At 36.8% G+C, this 15,418-nt stretch overlaps 1 protein-coding gene across 2 annotated transcripts in view; it reads right to left on the bottom strand.

Moving 5' to 3' along the window:
• esyt1b (extended synaptotagmin-like protein 1b) overlaps positions 1-11,426 on the bottom strand; it is a 38,943-nt gene extending 27,517 nt beyond the window's left edge. For both annotated transcript variants that reach the window (XM_056270412.1, XM_056270413.1), the window contains exons 1-11: positions 10,799-11,426; positions 9,802-9,843; positions 6,851-6,985; positions 6,136-6,209; positions 5,718-5,790; positions 5,531-5,620; positions 4,835-4,890; positions 4,613-4,733; positions 2,465-2,629; positions 2,132-2,214; positions 419-467 (exon numbers count right to left, since the gene is read on the bottom strand). In XM_056270412.1, coding sequence (XP_056126387.1) covers positions 419-467; positions 2,132-2,214; positions 2,465-2,629; positions 4,613-4,733; positions 4,835-4,890; positions 5,531-5,620; positions 5,718-5,790; positions 6,136-6,209; positions 6,851-6,985; positions 9,802-9,843; positions 10,799-11,152 — 1,242 coding nt within the window. In that variant the 5' untranslated portion in view covers positions 11,153-11,426. The remainder of the gene's footprint in view (positions 1-418; positions 468-2,131; positions 2,215-2,464; positions 2,630-4,612; positions 4,734-4,834; positions 4,891-5,530; positions 5,621-5,717; positions 5,791-6,135; positions 6,210-6,850; positions 6,986-9,801; positions 9,844-10,798) is intronic.
• Positions 11,427-15,418: the final 3,992 nt, after the last annotated feature.

The raw sequence follows: 15,418 nt of genomic DNA, 5'->3' as shown, positions 1-15,418 counted from the left end.
TTTCAAAACTTTTTTTTACACATTCGCACACCAGTTTTCAGATCACCATTTACAAGGTTTCAAACCTGGAAAACAAACTAATACAGTGGGAGAACAATGACAAATTTGAAACTGAAAAATTATTTGCGCAACATCGTAATTTTTTTTTTTCAGTTCTGAAGGAAATCTCAAAAACAACAATGTTTGCAGAGATATTTTTAATTTTTTTTACATTTTGCAAGCTTGCAAATCTTATTTTTCGATCTTGCAAGACTTTTTTTTGTAAGATTTTGAGTTTTCAAACACTTACTTTCAACCTTTCAGAACTTTATTTTCAGTTTTGAATCATGGCAGGATATTAATCCCATACACACACACACACACACACACACACACACAGAGAAAACAGTGTGCTGGAATATTATCTAAATGTTCTCACCTCATCAACTATTTTAAATTTCTTCACAATCCCCAAGTCTAATTTTGTCCTGAACACAAGTGAGATAAAGAGAATCAACACAAGGATGAGAATAGAGATCAGCAAACAATTCATGAGTTTATGGTAATGGTGGCTTATGGTAGGACACTATAACTGATGTTCAGAAGACGAAAATCTGGAACAGATCTATATCAAAGAGGTCATATTATAAGAAAAAGTAAATTTTTAAGAAACTTCTGGAATAAAAGAGTTTAATGCACTATGGAAACACTCTCAAAAAACAAGATATCCTCAATGTAAATTGTTTTAGTGCAAGAAATCTTGACTAACATTATAAGGATTATTCGCTTATAATGTTAAAACATCATATTAAAGATATGACTCCTTTGTAGTGTTGTCACGATACTAGAATTTCTAACTTCGATACGATACCTTGAAAAATATCGATATTCGATACCATTTTCGATACCACGGAGAAAAAACTGCCACAATATTAAGGGGGTATTTTTTTAATTTAAAGCTAAATATAACAAGTCTAGAACATGACAATGAGGTATATTTTACATGAACAAAAATGTCCTGAGTTCTATTTGTTTATATTTTTTAATTGGACCAGAGCTAACATGATGTATTTTTATTACCTACTGTTATCAAAGATTAAAATATACTGTAACAAAAAAGCACTTAACAGTATCAAATTGGAGGATAGAGAGTCAGTAATGATAAGATTAAACATTCAATTTTCAGTTAAAGGCATGTCATTATTGAATTCAGATGCCATTGTCTAGCTGTTTAGTTTAATTAATATCTGTGTAATCAATTTGATGATAATCGCTAATGAAGGAAAATTGCAGAATTAAATAATAATTTTTGAATAAAGTTAAATAGGCACCAGTTAATTTACATTTGACCACAGTTACAATATTTACTTGTCTAAGATTCCAGTCAGATTATGTTAACTTTAAGAATTAAAACGAGACAACACAGACTCTTATCAACAACAATACTAGGCCATCTTGGTTAATGTTTCAGAAAAGTTCAAATGAGAAGAGTTACAGTGTTTCCTTGAGGATTTTTTTAGCAGTGGGGGCAGGTCTGTCCAAACAACAAACACCCCTGATGCTGAGCATATAATGCTAAATAGTAGCCTACCCCTGGAGCCTGTTCCTTAAGTCTGTTTTCACCTATACAACAATTAAAAAAAATGAGTGATGTGAGGGGTTATTGATAGTCAAACAATCTGTTGGGTGCCCGCAGCCCGCTCGCGTGTCCGCGCTATTCTCCGACATGCCCGCTCGCGGTGTGTAGCGCGTGTCCACGCTATTCTCCGACTCCGACATGCCCGCTCGCGGTGTGTTTTTTACGCGTGTCCGCGCTATTCTCCGACATGCCCGCTCGCGGTGTTCTTTATCAATCAACCAAAGCCGGTCGCGGGGGCGCCGCCCTCGCCATCTTTCCATTCACTTCACTTTTGCTATTTAACCAGAGCGAATGAGACGAGTGCGTCACGTGTGGTGTTTGTCAACGCGCCTTTTGAGAGAAGTGAAAGTGACTGCTCGGCTAGTATCGATACTTCGGGAAATTAGTATTGGTACCGTTCAGATATTTCAGTATCGATATTTATCGAAATATCGATATTTTTGACAACACTACTCCTTTGAGAGAAAAAATGAGAAACGGAAAGACGGGAGATGAAATGCAGTGATATGGTACCTGCCCAGGAAATCATCTTGATTAGGATCTTTATCAAACACTTCCACCTCTAGCTCCTGACCAGGCACCTCATGAACGATGACCTGACAGACAGACACACACTCATGCATGAAACACCAAAGACACACCTACATTAACAGCATGGGATATCAATGACAAAAAGCGGCGTAAATGATTAGACATTTAAACACACACAGATACATATGACCTTATCACATTTACATCATATATCAATATTATGATATCAAATGGCTTATACAGTACACCTCTTAAAACTTGAAATCAGTCTTTAAAGAGTTACTTCTTTTGTTGTGGTGTCATTTTAACACCCACCTCATACATTTCACCCCATTTGGGATTGAGTGTATTGTCCAGATGCTGGGATTTGAAGGTTTGCGGCCCGACTCTGAGCAGGGCGTACGGGTCAGACACACCAGACACAATAGTGTCCTTCGCAGCCAGACTGTCAGCCTCTACCAGGTGAATACGCACAACTCCCTTGAAGAAATAAAGAAAGATGCACAGAATTTGAAAGACTGCAGTGCAGGGAACTGTTTCATTACAGCATTACTCCTAAATGAAAATAACTAATTACATGGTACCATTATGTTTTATGGAAAGCGATGCTTCAGAAACATGTATGCTACTTCTGCATTAAAACTATGGAAAAATATTTCAAATTACACTGCAAAAGTGGCACAGAACACAACCTTTCAAAAGTTTGAAATCAGCGAGATTTAGATATTTTTTTCTTTCTTTTTGAAATAAATGAATACTCTTATTCACCAAGGACACATTAAATTTAACAAAGGTGGCAATAAAGACACTTATAATGTCATAAAATAATTATATTTTTAAAAAATGCTGTTCTTTTGAACGTTCTATTAAAAACTCTAATCTATCATGGTTTCCACAAAAATATTAATCAGCAGAACTGTTTTCAACATTGATAATAATAAGAAATTTTTCTTGAGCAGCAAATCAGCATATTAGAATGATTTCTGAAGGATCATGTGACACTGAAAACTGGAGTAATGGTGCTGAAAATTCAGCGTTGCATCACAGGAATAAATTACTAGGGGTGTATCGATTTTCATTAAAAAAATCAAACCGTGATATTCTCCACCCACGGTTCGGCACGCGATTGCTGATTCATCTAAAATATAATGACACATACACATCTACAATATGTGATAAAAACCGAACCGTGAGCAATTTGAACTGTTACATTGAACTGTTAATTTCGTTAATAACGACATTTTTTACCAGACGAAAACGAGACGAGAACTAAATAAAAAACAGTTTTTAATGACAAAAACTATGACGACAATCAATTGACATTTTCGTCAACGAATAAAAACTAGACGAAAATCTTAGGGAGGGACGATTTAAGAAGAGAGCCAGTCAGAACTGATGTCCTGTGTTTGTGTGGTAGATGCTGATCTACCCAGCGGGACACGAGTCGGTACGGTTTTCTGTGCACACACACCCGAAGCGTGTGCCCTGCACATAGACAGCTATACAGCGTGCGAGTACTGAATTGAGCTCTCTTTCACGTCTGAATGGACAAATACACACAACATTATGTCTAGTGTCCGTTTTGGAGAGTATTCATGTAAACAGTCGTCTATGTCTTTACAGAACGTAAACAGTTGTGAGAATATCGGATGTGCATTTGGATCCGCACATTTGGTCTTAAAGTGACAGTGCGTAATAAACCTAATGCCGTCTGTGTCCTTAATATTAATCAAACAATAAAATAAAAAGAGAAAAGCATTCACTGCTCTTTAATAATTTTTATTAAGGATTAATTATATTTAATTTCTACAAATAAATATGTCTGCTTGAAATAATAACGAATGATGTATGCAAGTTGTAATAAAGAATGCATATATCTTTCATTGAAAATAACTTTAGGAGAAGTGGTTTTATTTAATTTTAAGATTTGTTTTATGTCACAGCAGTTAAATCTGTGTCTGTATTGCATGTTCAAACTTTAAAATCATTCACATTAACAGGTTAATAGATGTTTTAACCGGGAGTATATATAATGGGTTTGGAAATTTACCTAAACCCATTAGATTTTAGTTGACTAAATCTTATTGTATTTCTTCGACTAAAACAATTCAGATGACTAAAACTAAATGGAATTTTTGTCAAAAGACTATGACTAAAACTCAATCAAAATTTGCTGTCAAAATTAACACTGTTACACCCCTATGAATTACATTTTAAAATGTATTCATGTATTCAGTTATTTTAAATTTTAATAATATTTCACAATATTTCTGTTTTTACTGTAGTTTTGATCAAATAAATGCAGTTTTGGTGAGATACTTCTTTCATAACATAAAATTTTTGAACTGAGCCCAAACTTTTTAACTGAAGAGTAAATGTCAATTGCAAAAACCAAAGTATCATGTATTTGAGTGATTTGGGCATTGTATGTTGATTGTATGTGTGTGTGTGTGCGTGTGTTACCCTGGGCAGGGGGCTCCTCAACTGTGCCACATGCAGGTCTGCCACCAGAGGAACAGTGAGACGATTGGGCAAAACCAAGAACGAGGCAATCGCGTCCATGATCATAGTGTCTGACATCATACTGAGAAAAGGAACAGGGACAGAAAGTGTGAAATCGATTTTTCAGTGAGTGTACTGAACTGAATAAAATGTTATTGTGTATGTGTAGTGACTGAAACTCACTTGACCCCTGGGATGTCCAGCAGGTTGGTCAAACCGGTCCAGTTAATGGTCAGTTTCTAACAACAAAGAGGAAAAAGGAGAAGATTACATGATTCTATTAAAAGTAATATTCTAATTCAAGCACCAATGAAAGAATAAAGACAGTAAGAATCAGTACACACTTGCAAGAAGACTAATGCAGAACATTTTAAAGTTCAATGGAGCTTCAGAGAACCCAGGAGGGTTTCAACTTCCTCAGTTAATGGATGTTACCAAGAAGTAATAATGTATTTGATCTGAACCTATAGACTTAGATTAAGGCAGGATTAGGCCTTAGTTCAATTAGGACATTTAAGTAGCTTTTATAAACGTGCCTTAGAAAAAGACATCATTGGTGTGCCTCTCGAGACAAAACAATGACACTGACATATTTCAAGATATGTCAGTGCAAGGTGCTTTCAGTTAAAACATGTTCAGTTCAAACATGCATTTTAGTCTGGGACTAGGCTTAAGACTTGTCTGTAAAACTGGGGGATAGTGTAATGTCAAAAATGTTTTAAGCTCCAAAGAATCCTCTAGTCAACCATAGAAGAACCCTTATTTTTCATCTAATAGGTCCTTTATTGGCATCCATGAAGAACCTTTAACATACATGGAATCTTTCCAGTCCACAAAAGGTTCTTTATAGTGGTGAAGTACGTGTTTAGAGACACTCACGGGTCTTTGGATGAAGAACATGGTCACAGCACCCACGATTGGGACGTCACCGATCAATGGCTCCAAAATCACACGCATCATTCCATGAAGCTGAAAGAATGCAAGTGGAATTATCTCTCAAGATTTCATTTCTACAGTGGGACCATGTATCAAATGTACTGTCACAACTAGCAAAACACAATCTCACCTGTATTCCCTTCACACCAGCCTTGCAGAAATACCTCTTCACCTCCACGTTTATCTCGACATCCCCCACGTAACTGAGAAAATATGGCGGAGAGGAAACATTAGGTTGCTTTTAACGCTTTACAAATAAATTTAAGCATTCTGCTGAATTTGTTCCAAACAACTAAAACTTGATGTAAAACTAAACAAAAATGAAGTCTTTAAATAGGATATACACTCATGTTATTCTCTGGATAAACAAATCTGAGTTGGCTGCATTTTGACGGTCTTGTTTTGTCAGCTTGTGAAATACAGACACAATATCGATTACACAAGACTTTTAAATCACTCCCTGAGAGACAATAGACAAATCACTCATGATTGCATGAGAATCTCAAATATATCTCAATCTCAAGTCAGTAAATAGATGTATGCGTCACCTGATGTAAACGTCAAGCAGAATTTGACCTTTTTCATTTTCTGAATGAGCCTTCACTCCAACCACCTTCATCGGCTGTAAAATAAAGAAAAGTTCTGTTGTAGAAGATAAAAATGTGCAGCCAAACCTCTAATATAGGGCAAATCAGTTGTTTCTTTATGCATATATTATTATTCCATAGCACTGTAATATAGTAGTTTTTTAGGGCAGTAGATTTTAGGTTAATATTAAAGTAATTTAACAACATATTTGCTTCATGGTTCTATGATGTCAGCTAATGGTCACATGACAAATTATCTTTTTAGTGCTTTAATTTGATTGTTTAGATTTTTAAATTATTTATTTATTTAAATTTGACATTTTATGATTTCATTATTAGCTTTTCATTATCAGCTCACAAACACCCTGCAGTAATAATTCAATAGCTATTTTTAAACATCAGAAGTCTATAACTGTGTTAATGAGCAAGATTTTCACAGCCTTATGTCCTTTAAATCACATTAACAAAACAATGTCACTCTTGCCTGGACAGGAATGTTTGCCATGAGACATCAGATGTGTTTATTCTAACAGAATGCTTGTTCAGACGTGTTTGAAGGGCAGTGGAGCCTCTTTTAATCTCCTACTGTAGTGGAATGAGATCTGCAGGGATGTTACTGGAATATTATTTATTGTGTAGCAGTGTGTGTATGTGTGTGTGTGTTTCCATGTATGACCTTGCCACCAAAGTCTATCTTGGTGAAGCTGAGAGTCTGTAGATGAGTGCTGGAGCCGCGGATGGATGGAGCAATGGTTTCCGTAAGCAGCTTCTCCAAATACTGACCAATATACGGCCAGGCCTGATGGATAACCTTGAGAAATAGACAGGAAGAGAAAGAGAGTGTCATATTTTTATTTGATATTAAAGTCACCATGAAATCAAAAATGGACTATTCTTGAATATTGTAGTATTTATTATAAATAGTTAATTCGTGCGTGCACACAGGGGTTAAAGTGATAAAAAAAAATTGGGGTGGGGCGGGGGGCAGACGGACTTATCTTCAATGGCACCATTTATTTTCAAGTATTAAAGCTGTATCTTAATGCCATCTTCTTATGAATGAAAGCCAGTATCACTAATATTATAGCTACTGATGTCTCGATGAAAAGGATTTCCCCCCAAATTTTAAACATTAGGCTTCAAAAAATATAAAAAACTTTTAATTTAAGTGAACTTAAAACAATCCTCACTTAAACCCATAATAAATGTAATTTACCTGTACCATACAGAAATTGAATATGAAATTGAAATTATAAATGAAATATAGATTAATCCTCATCAAAGCTACAAGGGTTCTTTAGTCAAGAGCAGTCAGTAATTTTCTGTTCCCTTTGTTCTTTAGGTTAACTTTACTGACAGACAGAATTAATGGCTCCTGTCACTTTAAGGTCTGTCGCTGCTGACAGGATCTCATGCATCTCATTCTCTCACTACTATTTACTTCCATTTAAGATTTTATTTAACTCATTTAAGACTGTTCTTGTGAGGATGCTCGACAAAACTGACATTTTGGCATAAATGTGTGTTATTGTTCGTTCAAGCGCGAAAGAGAACTCGATACTGGCACGCGTCTTTCTGTGCGTCGTGTGTGCGCGCGCACGTGTGTCAGGAGGACATTCACTGACAGCGTGTTCTCTTTTGTCTTGTCGCGCATGAGTTGTTTAAAGCATTTACGTGAATAAGAACATGGTCATAACCCTAGCTAAAGGATGACAGAAAGAACGGATGCTGCGTTAATTGCGTTAAATATTTTAACACGTTAAAGCTGGACAAAAATGAATCGCATGCGAAAATAATAATTTTTTCCTCACGGCCGCACGCCGGAGATCCGGCACGGTGCCGGAATACTTTAAGCCCTGTGCACATCTCTTTTTTTTTTTTTATTCATGTGCCCTCGTAATCTTTAATCAAAACAACTTCCCCTCCCACTTTCATTCACATCTCATCTCTTCTCTGATGACGTGTTTACTGGCGTGAGGGCGGGGCAACCTGTCACTCACATGAGATCCACCAATAGGAAGCCACAACCATCCAATCAATTCCCCATTATCAAAATCAAGCCCCGCTCTACATTTTTTCTTGTTCGAGAATCCGTTTCTCTTTATATACATCACAATTAGGGATGGGACAAATAGTGCGATACGAGAATATATACGCTGGTGCCAAATACTGATATTTTAATTAATAAAATAAGGCGCTCTAAAGAGATTTTCCTGCTCCCAGCGTCGCTACTTCATGTCTCCTCGAGTTGGCGCTCAACACATGAATAAGGAAAACGTGAACGTAAGTTAACTTACACTGCTGTCCGCCATCTCGTTAAAAACCTCTTTTTCTTAGGCTAGTAAATTAATAGATGCCCAGCCACATTTAAGTCCAAAGTCTGGAAAACCTGCACATAACCTTTTCACGGGCATTATACCATTGTATTAACCATAATTCCATGTACAACCCCTAAGCTAATAATGATAACACAACAGCATTTTTGTATTGATACTGTATATGAGTGCATAAAAATAATGTATAAAAAAATGTATGTTGTAGATTGGGGGACTGGAGATCTGACCCAGTTCCTTCTGTTTAATGCCCATGTTTGTTCTCTGCTCTCCTTGACGCTGTTTACACCGTGCCATTTGTGTTTGCCTAGTTGCTATAGTGACTTCTTGTTTGCGGATGTTAAGAGGTGATAACAGAAGCTAAAGCGCCAGATGCCGGGGCATTTTTCAGATTGTTTCATTACATGTGCAAACCACAGATTTTAGAAATAGCAATGTGACTCATGCAGAGACCACATGACCACAGGATACGAAGAGGGGAGAGTCTCCGCTGGAATAACTGCCAGCATAAAATGTCTGCCTCGTGAATCACAGATAAAGCCAGGCCTAAATATTTCTGTTCTAATGATAAGCCGCAGCACTGTTATAATCTACTACTACTGAAACGAAAAGAAGGAAAAATGGTGTCAGGAAGGATATATCTCTATCTGCTCGTCCTTTTTCTGTCTCTCAGTGAGTGAATCTCATGAAGAAAGTTCATTTCATCCCAAAATAAAAAAAATATACAGTATATTTTGAATAAAGAATATTTTAGTACCATTAATACTAAATATTTGTAAAAGAAAGCTAATAACTAATTTTTTTTTTAAGCATTCAATGTATTATGTTGTCTTTTATTATTACTTCATTTTAATTCCCATTTTTTTGTTATGCATATTATGTATACTAACTGTATTTTCTTTTAACAGGTTTCATGTTATATTATAGCATTTTGGTGCTTATTGTGTAACGCATTTGGACTGTTATAAATAAGTTTTGTTTTGTTTGTTTTTTGCTTTAGACGCTTGAGATGCAAAAATACATAAAAGATTTAATTTCCTGGAAAAGCATGTATTGCAACTGATCTAATAATTCAAAGGCAAGGAACATATGTTGGTTGAATTAGTGTTTGGTTGAGAATGGATGTGTAATAATAGTATATAAAGCTTTTGTTCAGCAGGCGTGTGGGTGGTCACATGGCAGCTGTTGTGACATGAGGGAGGGGTCATTCATTTGATGGGTGGATCAGGAACACATGGGATTACAGGCTTGATGTTAATAAACAAATGTAAACCGAAACTGTTTGCTGAATTACCTTGTTTAGCCATTCAACCTTCTCCACATCTGGGAAGTTGACCTGAAATTATAAAGAAAAAACAATAACAGACTTCTAAGGGCAAAGACTGTCTATGCTTATGAGCTGTACAACAAACTTCAGAGGATGTGGTTAAAAAGAAGAAGAAAACAGCACATGATGCAACCACCTCAGTCTATCATGAATGTTTTTTTTTCTCCATTTACATTATTTCCTTCTTAAATAATACATACTATATGCAGTGTAGAATTTGATTTGTCTTGGATAATTTGTCCCCCCATTAATAACATGCATAGCTTATTTTACCACATGAAAGCCATGAGACATGACCAAATATAGTATAAACTCTTTTATGGAAGCATACTGTGCACTTGGGGAGGAGATGACAAAGCAACAATGTATTCAGAATGATTTGGATGATGGGGATTTGGCCAAGTACGCAGTACACCACCGATACAGCGCCACCAACAGGTCTAAAAATGTCCTCTAAATCTGCAGACCACTCCTACTGTTTAGCAGCATTAGAGAATCAGATTCATTCATTTTCGAATCGATTCGTTCAAACAATGAACTGTTTAAAAAATGATTGGTTCCAAAGATAAGTAATCGCGATGCTTTTTTTTTTTAGGTTTATCTGTAAAATACTGCTGTTTTCACTATGTTGTCGATTAGGTTGCGTCAAATATTGTGGTCGTTTATGAATCTTAAATTTAACCCTCCTCAGTTTGACTTCTATGCGAAGAGATTTCAAAAGCCGCACGACTCTGATTGATTCAAATGAACCGATTGGAAAAACAAATCGGAATCGAATCAGACATCGTTTTACGTTACTCTTTTTTTTTTTTTTTTTGTAGCGATCCAAATGTGTTTTACATAAAAACACTGAATTTCTCTCTTAGTATTACTAATGATTTATTCGGACGTTATGCATTAATAACAGTCCCGGAGTGATTATTTTTATTTACCTATCAAAAGACGCACTTTTATGCATTCTTACCCAAGAAGGCAGGTCTCCACGACTTCTAAATGATTTGGAGGATATGTATTCTTGCTCGTCGTTGAGTAACTGTATAGCGGACCTCAGTCTCGCCTCCTTCGCCTCACGAGAATGTTTCCATCCTGCGTAAACCATCATCCCAAACACCACCAAACTAGTGCTCATGCGATAGTAACCAGCCAGGTAAACAGGCAACATGGCAGTGAGACATTTGCCGAAAGTCCATAAGATTGCCTTGGCGTCCAGTAATTTCGTTTTAGGGACGTCCATTTCTCCCGATGAACTATCCCGGGCTGGTTCAGTCTTCTGTTCCGAGTCCGAGTCATTTTTCGGCCCTGAATCAACGTGCGACATTGTAGTCTGTTGGTTTGTAGGCAAATGTTTTCAAAGTCAAGATTCGATTACAAACGCAACGATTTGCAACTCAAATTCAACATGTGCTGTTGATTGAAAATCACGTTGCATTGGCGCATGGACTAGTGAAAATCTGCAGATGAGTCGGATGCCTGATCACTGCAGATCAATAAGTCAGTCAGCCCGAGAAAGAGAAATCGCCCACCTCACAGCTTTTACCCTTCTGGCATGACACTCTTTTTCCTTCTTGCAGTTCGTCTGTCTGAAATCCCTGGCCTGCACCGTTAGAGGCAGATCACGCCCACAGAAAACGACGCAGTTGTAAAAAGGGGCGAAAACTTTTAGTTGGAAGCTGCAGTAGGCAGTTTGTTCTTTGAAAGCTTCACAAGTCTATTGGGTCAATTCTGACTAGCCACAATTTAATTTTAAATTACATGTGTTCGTGTTCGTGTTCGAGTTCGGGGTGGGGGGGGGGGGGGGGTTTACTGGTTTACTGGTGTCACAACTATTTCGACTGGTGACGTCACTCTCCATTTGGAGGTTAAATTTCTTTTCTTTTTTCTCTGATACGTGCATTTCACGACGTTTGAAGGCCCAAAAAAGAATAAGAAACAGCTTTAAAACCATGTTAGAGGGCAGTAGATTGTCAATACCCGTTTTCTCCATCACCCTTTCTTTTTCTCTCAGATCTTGCCCTGTCTCTTCCACTCCTAAAGATGATTTATTAATTTACTTAAGGCTACAAATTGTATTATATTAATTCTCAATATGTACAAATTCATTATTAATCTCGTGCCTAAAATGATGAAAACGGCTTTGTGAATGTGTCTTGTCCCCTCACAATAGCGGTAAACTAATTAACCGTTACACGAGTCACGTTGTAGCCCTATTTTCAGTTAAAATTGGCGAAATTAGACAAAAGCTTATAAGTTAGCCTGATTATTTTTGTCATTCGTTTAACATTTATGACCTAAAAAACGGTCAATTATGAAATGTTTAGTTTAGCTAAGTTACTTACATCTTATCTCGCACTTGAATGAAGCGTCGAGTATGGTCGAGTCGTCGCTCTGCTAAAATTTCGCGCTCTCATCAGCTTATGTGAACATTAAGCCCGCCTACTTTGATTTGATTGGTCATTTCAAATATTCTGACATTGACGAGCAGTGACAGACCAATGAGACTCAGATGAACACACACACAAACACTGTCCTGTTTCTGACGTGCGCTGCTCTGCGCTGCTGCGGATTGAAGTTGAAGAGCGCGATGAAATTACACGACTGAAGTGAACACGAATTTCTGTAGCCTACACAATTACTTATTATTATTTTTCAGTACCCCCCAAATTATTATTTTCACCCCTTTTGGGAGGGTCCAAATCTCATCTAGTATCCTCAGAAATACTGAAATACTCAGACCGGCCCGTCTGGCACCAACAACCATGCCACGCTCAAAATAGCTTAAATCACCTTTCTTTCCCATTCTGACATTCAGTTTGGAGTTCAGGAGATTGTCTTGATTGACCAGGACCACACCCATAAATGCATAGAGGGAATGCATTAAAGGTTCTCTAAGCGATCCTGGGTGATGTCACTTCTTGTTGACGTTCGAACTATTGTCAAACAAAACGGAGGCTAGCTAGACCCTCCCTCCTCCTCATCCGCACACTAGCCCCCCAAACCACACCCCCAAACCCTTCTTGTCGGTCATTGGCTGGAACAGTTTGTTATGTTTCGGGGAGCGGGTCGCCGCAGTTTGTTTTTGTTGCTGTTTGTGGAGCCTGGGCTGTCTACAGAGATCGCGTTTCTTTACAGTGTGTTCAGGGGACAGGCAGCCAGTGGTTAGTGAGGAGATGTTTGCTGTGTGTGACAACAAATGTTTTGGCCTAAAAAACGCGTGACATCGCTTAGAGCACCTTTAACGTCACTTCCCCGCCGGAACACGCCCCCCTCAGCGGGACTGAGTGGCAGAAGAGCTGCTGCGTGACTGGAGTTAATGGGGAAACTGCGTTAACGCGAGTAAAACAAACTATTATCAGTTTAAACTAAAAGTTGGACTCGATATAGTGTTCCTTACAACTTATCAAAGATCCAGTGATCCATGGATATTGACATGCAGCCAGGAATCGTGTTTCCTGACATTTATATGTGCCTGATTTCGACGCCGGGGAAATAAATTAAGAAAATTTGCCTGTAAACGTTTTATATAAATACAATATAGATAGGTCTAAATCCAAGTGATCACTTACATTAATGTTATACTGTATATCATCATATCGTCCAGCCCTAAAACTTGTATAGTTTTTTGTCAGTGTTTATTTAAAAACATCCAATTATGCAGAATATAGTCTGTTCTGTAGCTTTTTGCAGTCTGTAAAAATATACAGTACCTCAGATTTCTGGTCAAATCTAGTTGTACAGTCAATCGCAAAGCTCTTTCCCGTTTTAGATGTGTTTTGTGTGATTTTCACGGCGTTCACGCTGAAAACAAATGCTGCCCCACAGTCTTTTTGCCACTTGTGGGCGTGACCGCATTCACTCCGGCCGACGCTGACGTCATGCGCATACCCTCTATTGAAGCAACTGCCATGTGATTGGTTGATTAGATAATTGCATTAATGAGAAATTGAACAGGTGTTCCTAATAATCCTTTAGGTGAGTGTATGTATTACACAGTAACAGGGACAAATTAAAATAAAGTGTAATAGTAATAATTTGCACACAAGGTATCTAATGACATTTTTACTAGTTATAATTCAGGGTGACTATAGCCATGATGAAATTGTTTTACCAAAAATATATATCCGAATGCAATCAAACAAGAGTTTAACTAGTTGCTTGTGACTGTCTAAAACTAACATAAGATATCTGGAATGCATATCGGACTGGTGATAATTTACTTATCTGCAATGCAATTTTGACAAGTCATAATTCCAGGTGAAAATGTCCATAGTGCCATTTTGACCAGTTCATCAATAAAAAATCCTAACAAAATAAAAAAAATAACAACCTAGGAAATATTTTAATAATTAAACTGAAAATCTGTAATAAATATTGCCAATTGCGGTATATGGCAATTGGCAACATATCCAGAGTACACCACAGTCATGGTGCAACACTATTTTCTACTAGTACGAGTTTTAACTAGTAAAATGTGCTCAAGAATAGTCATAGCTACATTACAGATGTCCTAAATACTAACTGAAACATTTTACTAACAAAACTGACTTGTAAAAAGGCAATAAATGCAAAAAAGTACTTGCCATAGTAGGTGCTCTCATGTCGGGTCGAGGTCTATATTCATGGTCATGTGACTGACATTAGATTTCAGATAATGTTAATCTGAGACCTGCCAAATTAAACATACTTCTGATGCAGCTAACAATACTGTGAACAATGGTTCTTTTTGCATGATAACTCTATAATAAATCCCCCTATACTCTAAATCCGAGAGATCCCAAACCTTATTAATTTGTTAGCTTAAAAACAAACAAACACTGAAGGATGACAGTTCAATTATGAGAACTGATTATGAGCAATATTTCAATGTGACTGTTTGTAGGGTTTTCTAGATATAAAACATAAATTGGTAAAAAAAATCAAATCAATTTTAAAAATAAATAAGAAGGGGAAAAATTATTTATACGATAATATTTACACATACAGCAAAGGGAGTTGCTAAGATCCCATTCAGCCCAGGTCATCTGTCTCTGGTGGTCTTATCATCAGTGGACAGGCCACGAGAGAGCAAACAACTAGGATATACTATACTCTCAACAGAATGAGAAAGCAATCAAACTAATAACAGAAGTCTGGTTTGATAAGAAATATAATTTTTCATTAACATTTCAGAAAGATACTCACTCAAGATGAAAGAAACAAGACCAATATTCTGACAGAAAAATGCAGTTATTTAGTTTCCAACAGAAAGAAATAAAACACTTTTTTTAGCAAGACATGACAAGAATTAATAACGGAGCATAATGTGTCTGATTCATTTTTTTGTGCAGAATCCAAATAATCAGTTCACACAAAAACAATTCACAAAACAAACTATTAAAAAAGGAGTCAAACTAAAACTGACAGCTAACAAGTAAGTTCACAATTCTTCCTTAGTTATTTAGTAGAATAGTTACATCTTTCAAAATGAGTTCATAAATGTCCTGTGAAGTCAATGAGGATTTCAAAAGAGTCTTTCCATGGCAATCATCTGCTAAAGCATGGCAAGCAAAACTGAAATAAGTTCCATAATTTCACAAGAGAATATACA

This window comes from Rhinichthys klamathensis, unplaced genomic scaffold (genome assembly GCF_029890125.1).
Source record: "Rhinichthys klamathensis goyatoka isolate OS25496 unplaced genomic scaffold, OSU_Roscu_1.1 h1tg000303l_1, whole genome shotgun sequence".
Classification (NCBI taxonomy): Eukaryota; Metazoa; Chordata; class Actinopteri; order Cypriniformes; family Leuciscidae; genus Rhinichthys; species Rhinichthys klamathensis.
This window is presented reverse-complemented; position numbering and strand designations above follow the sequence as displayed.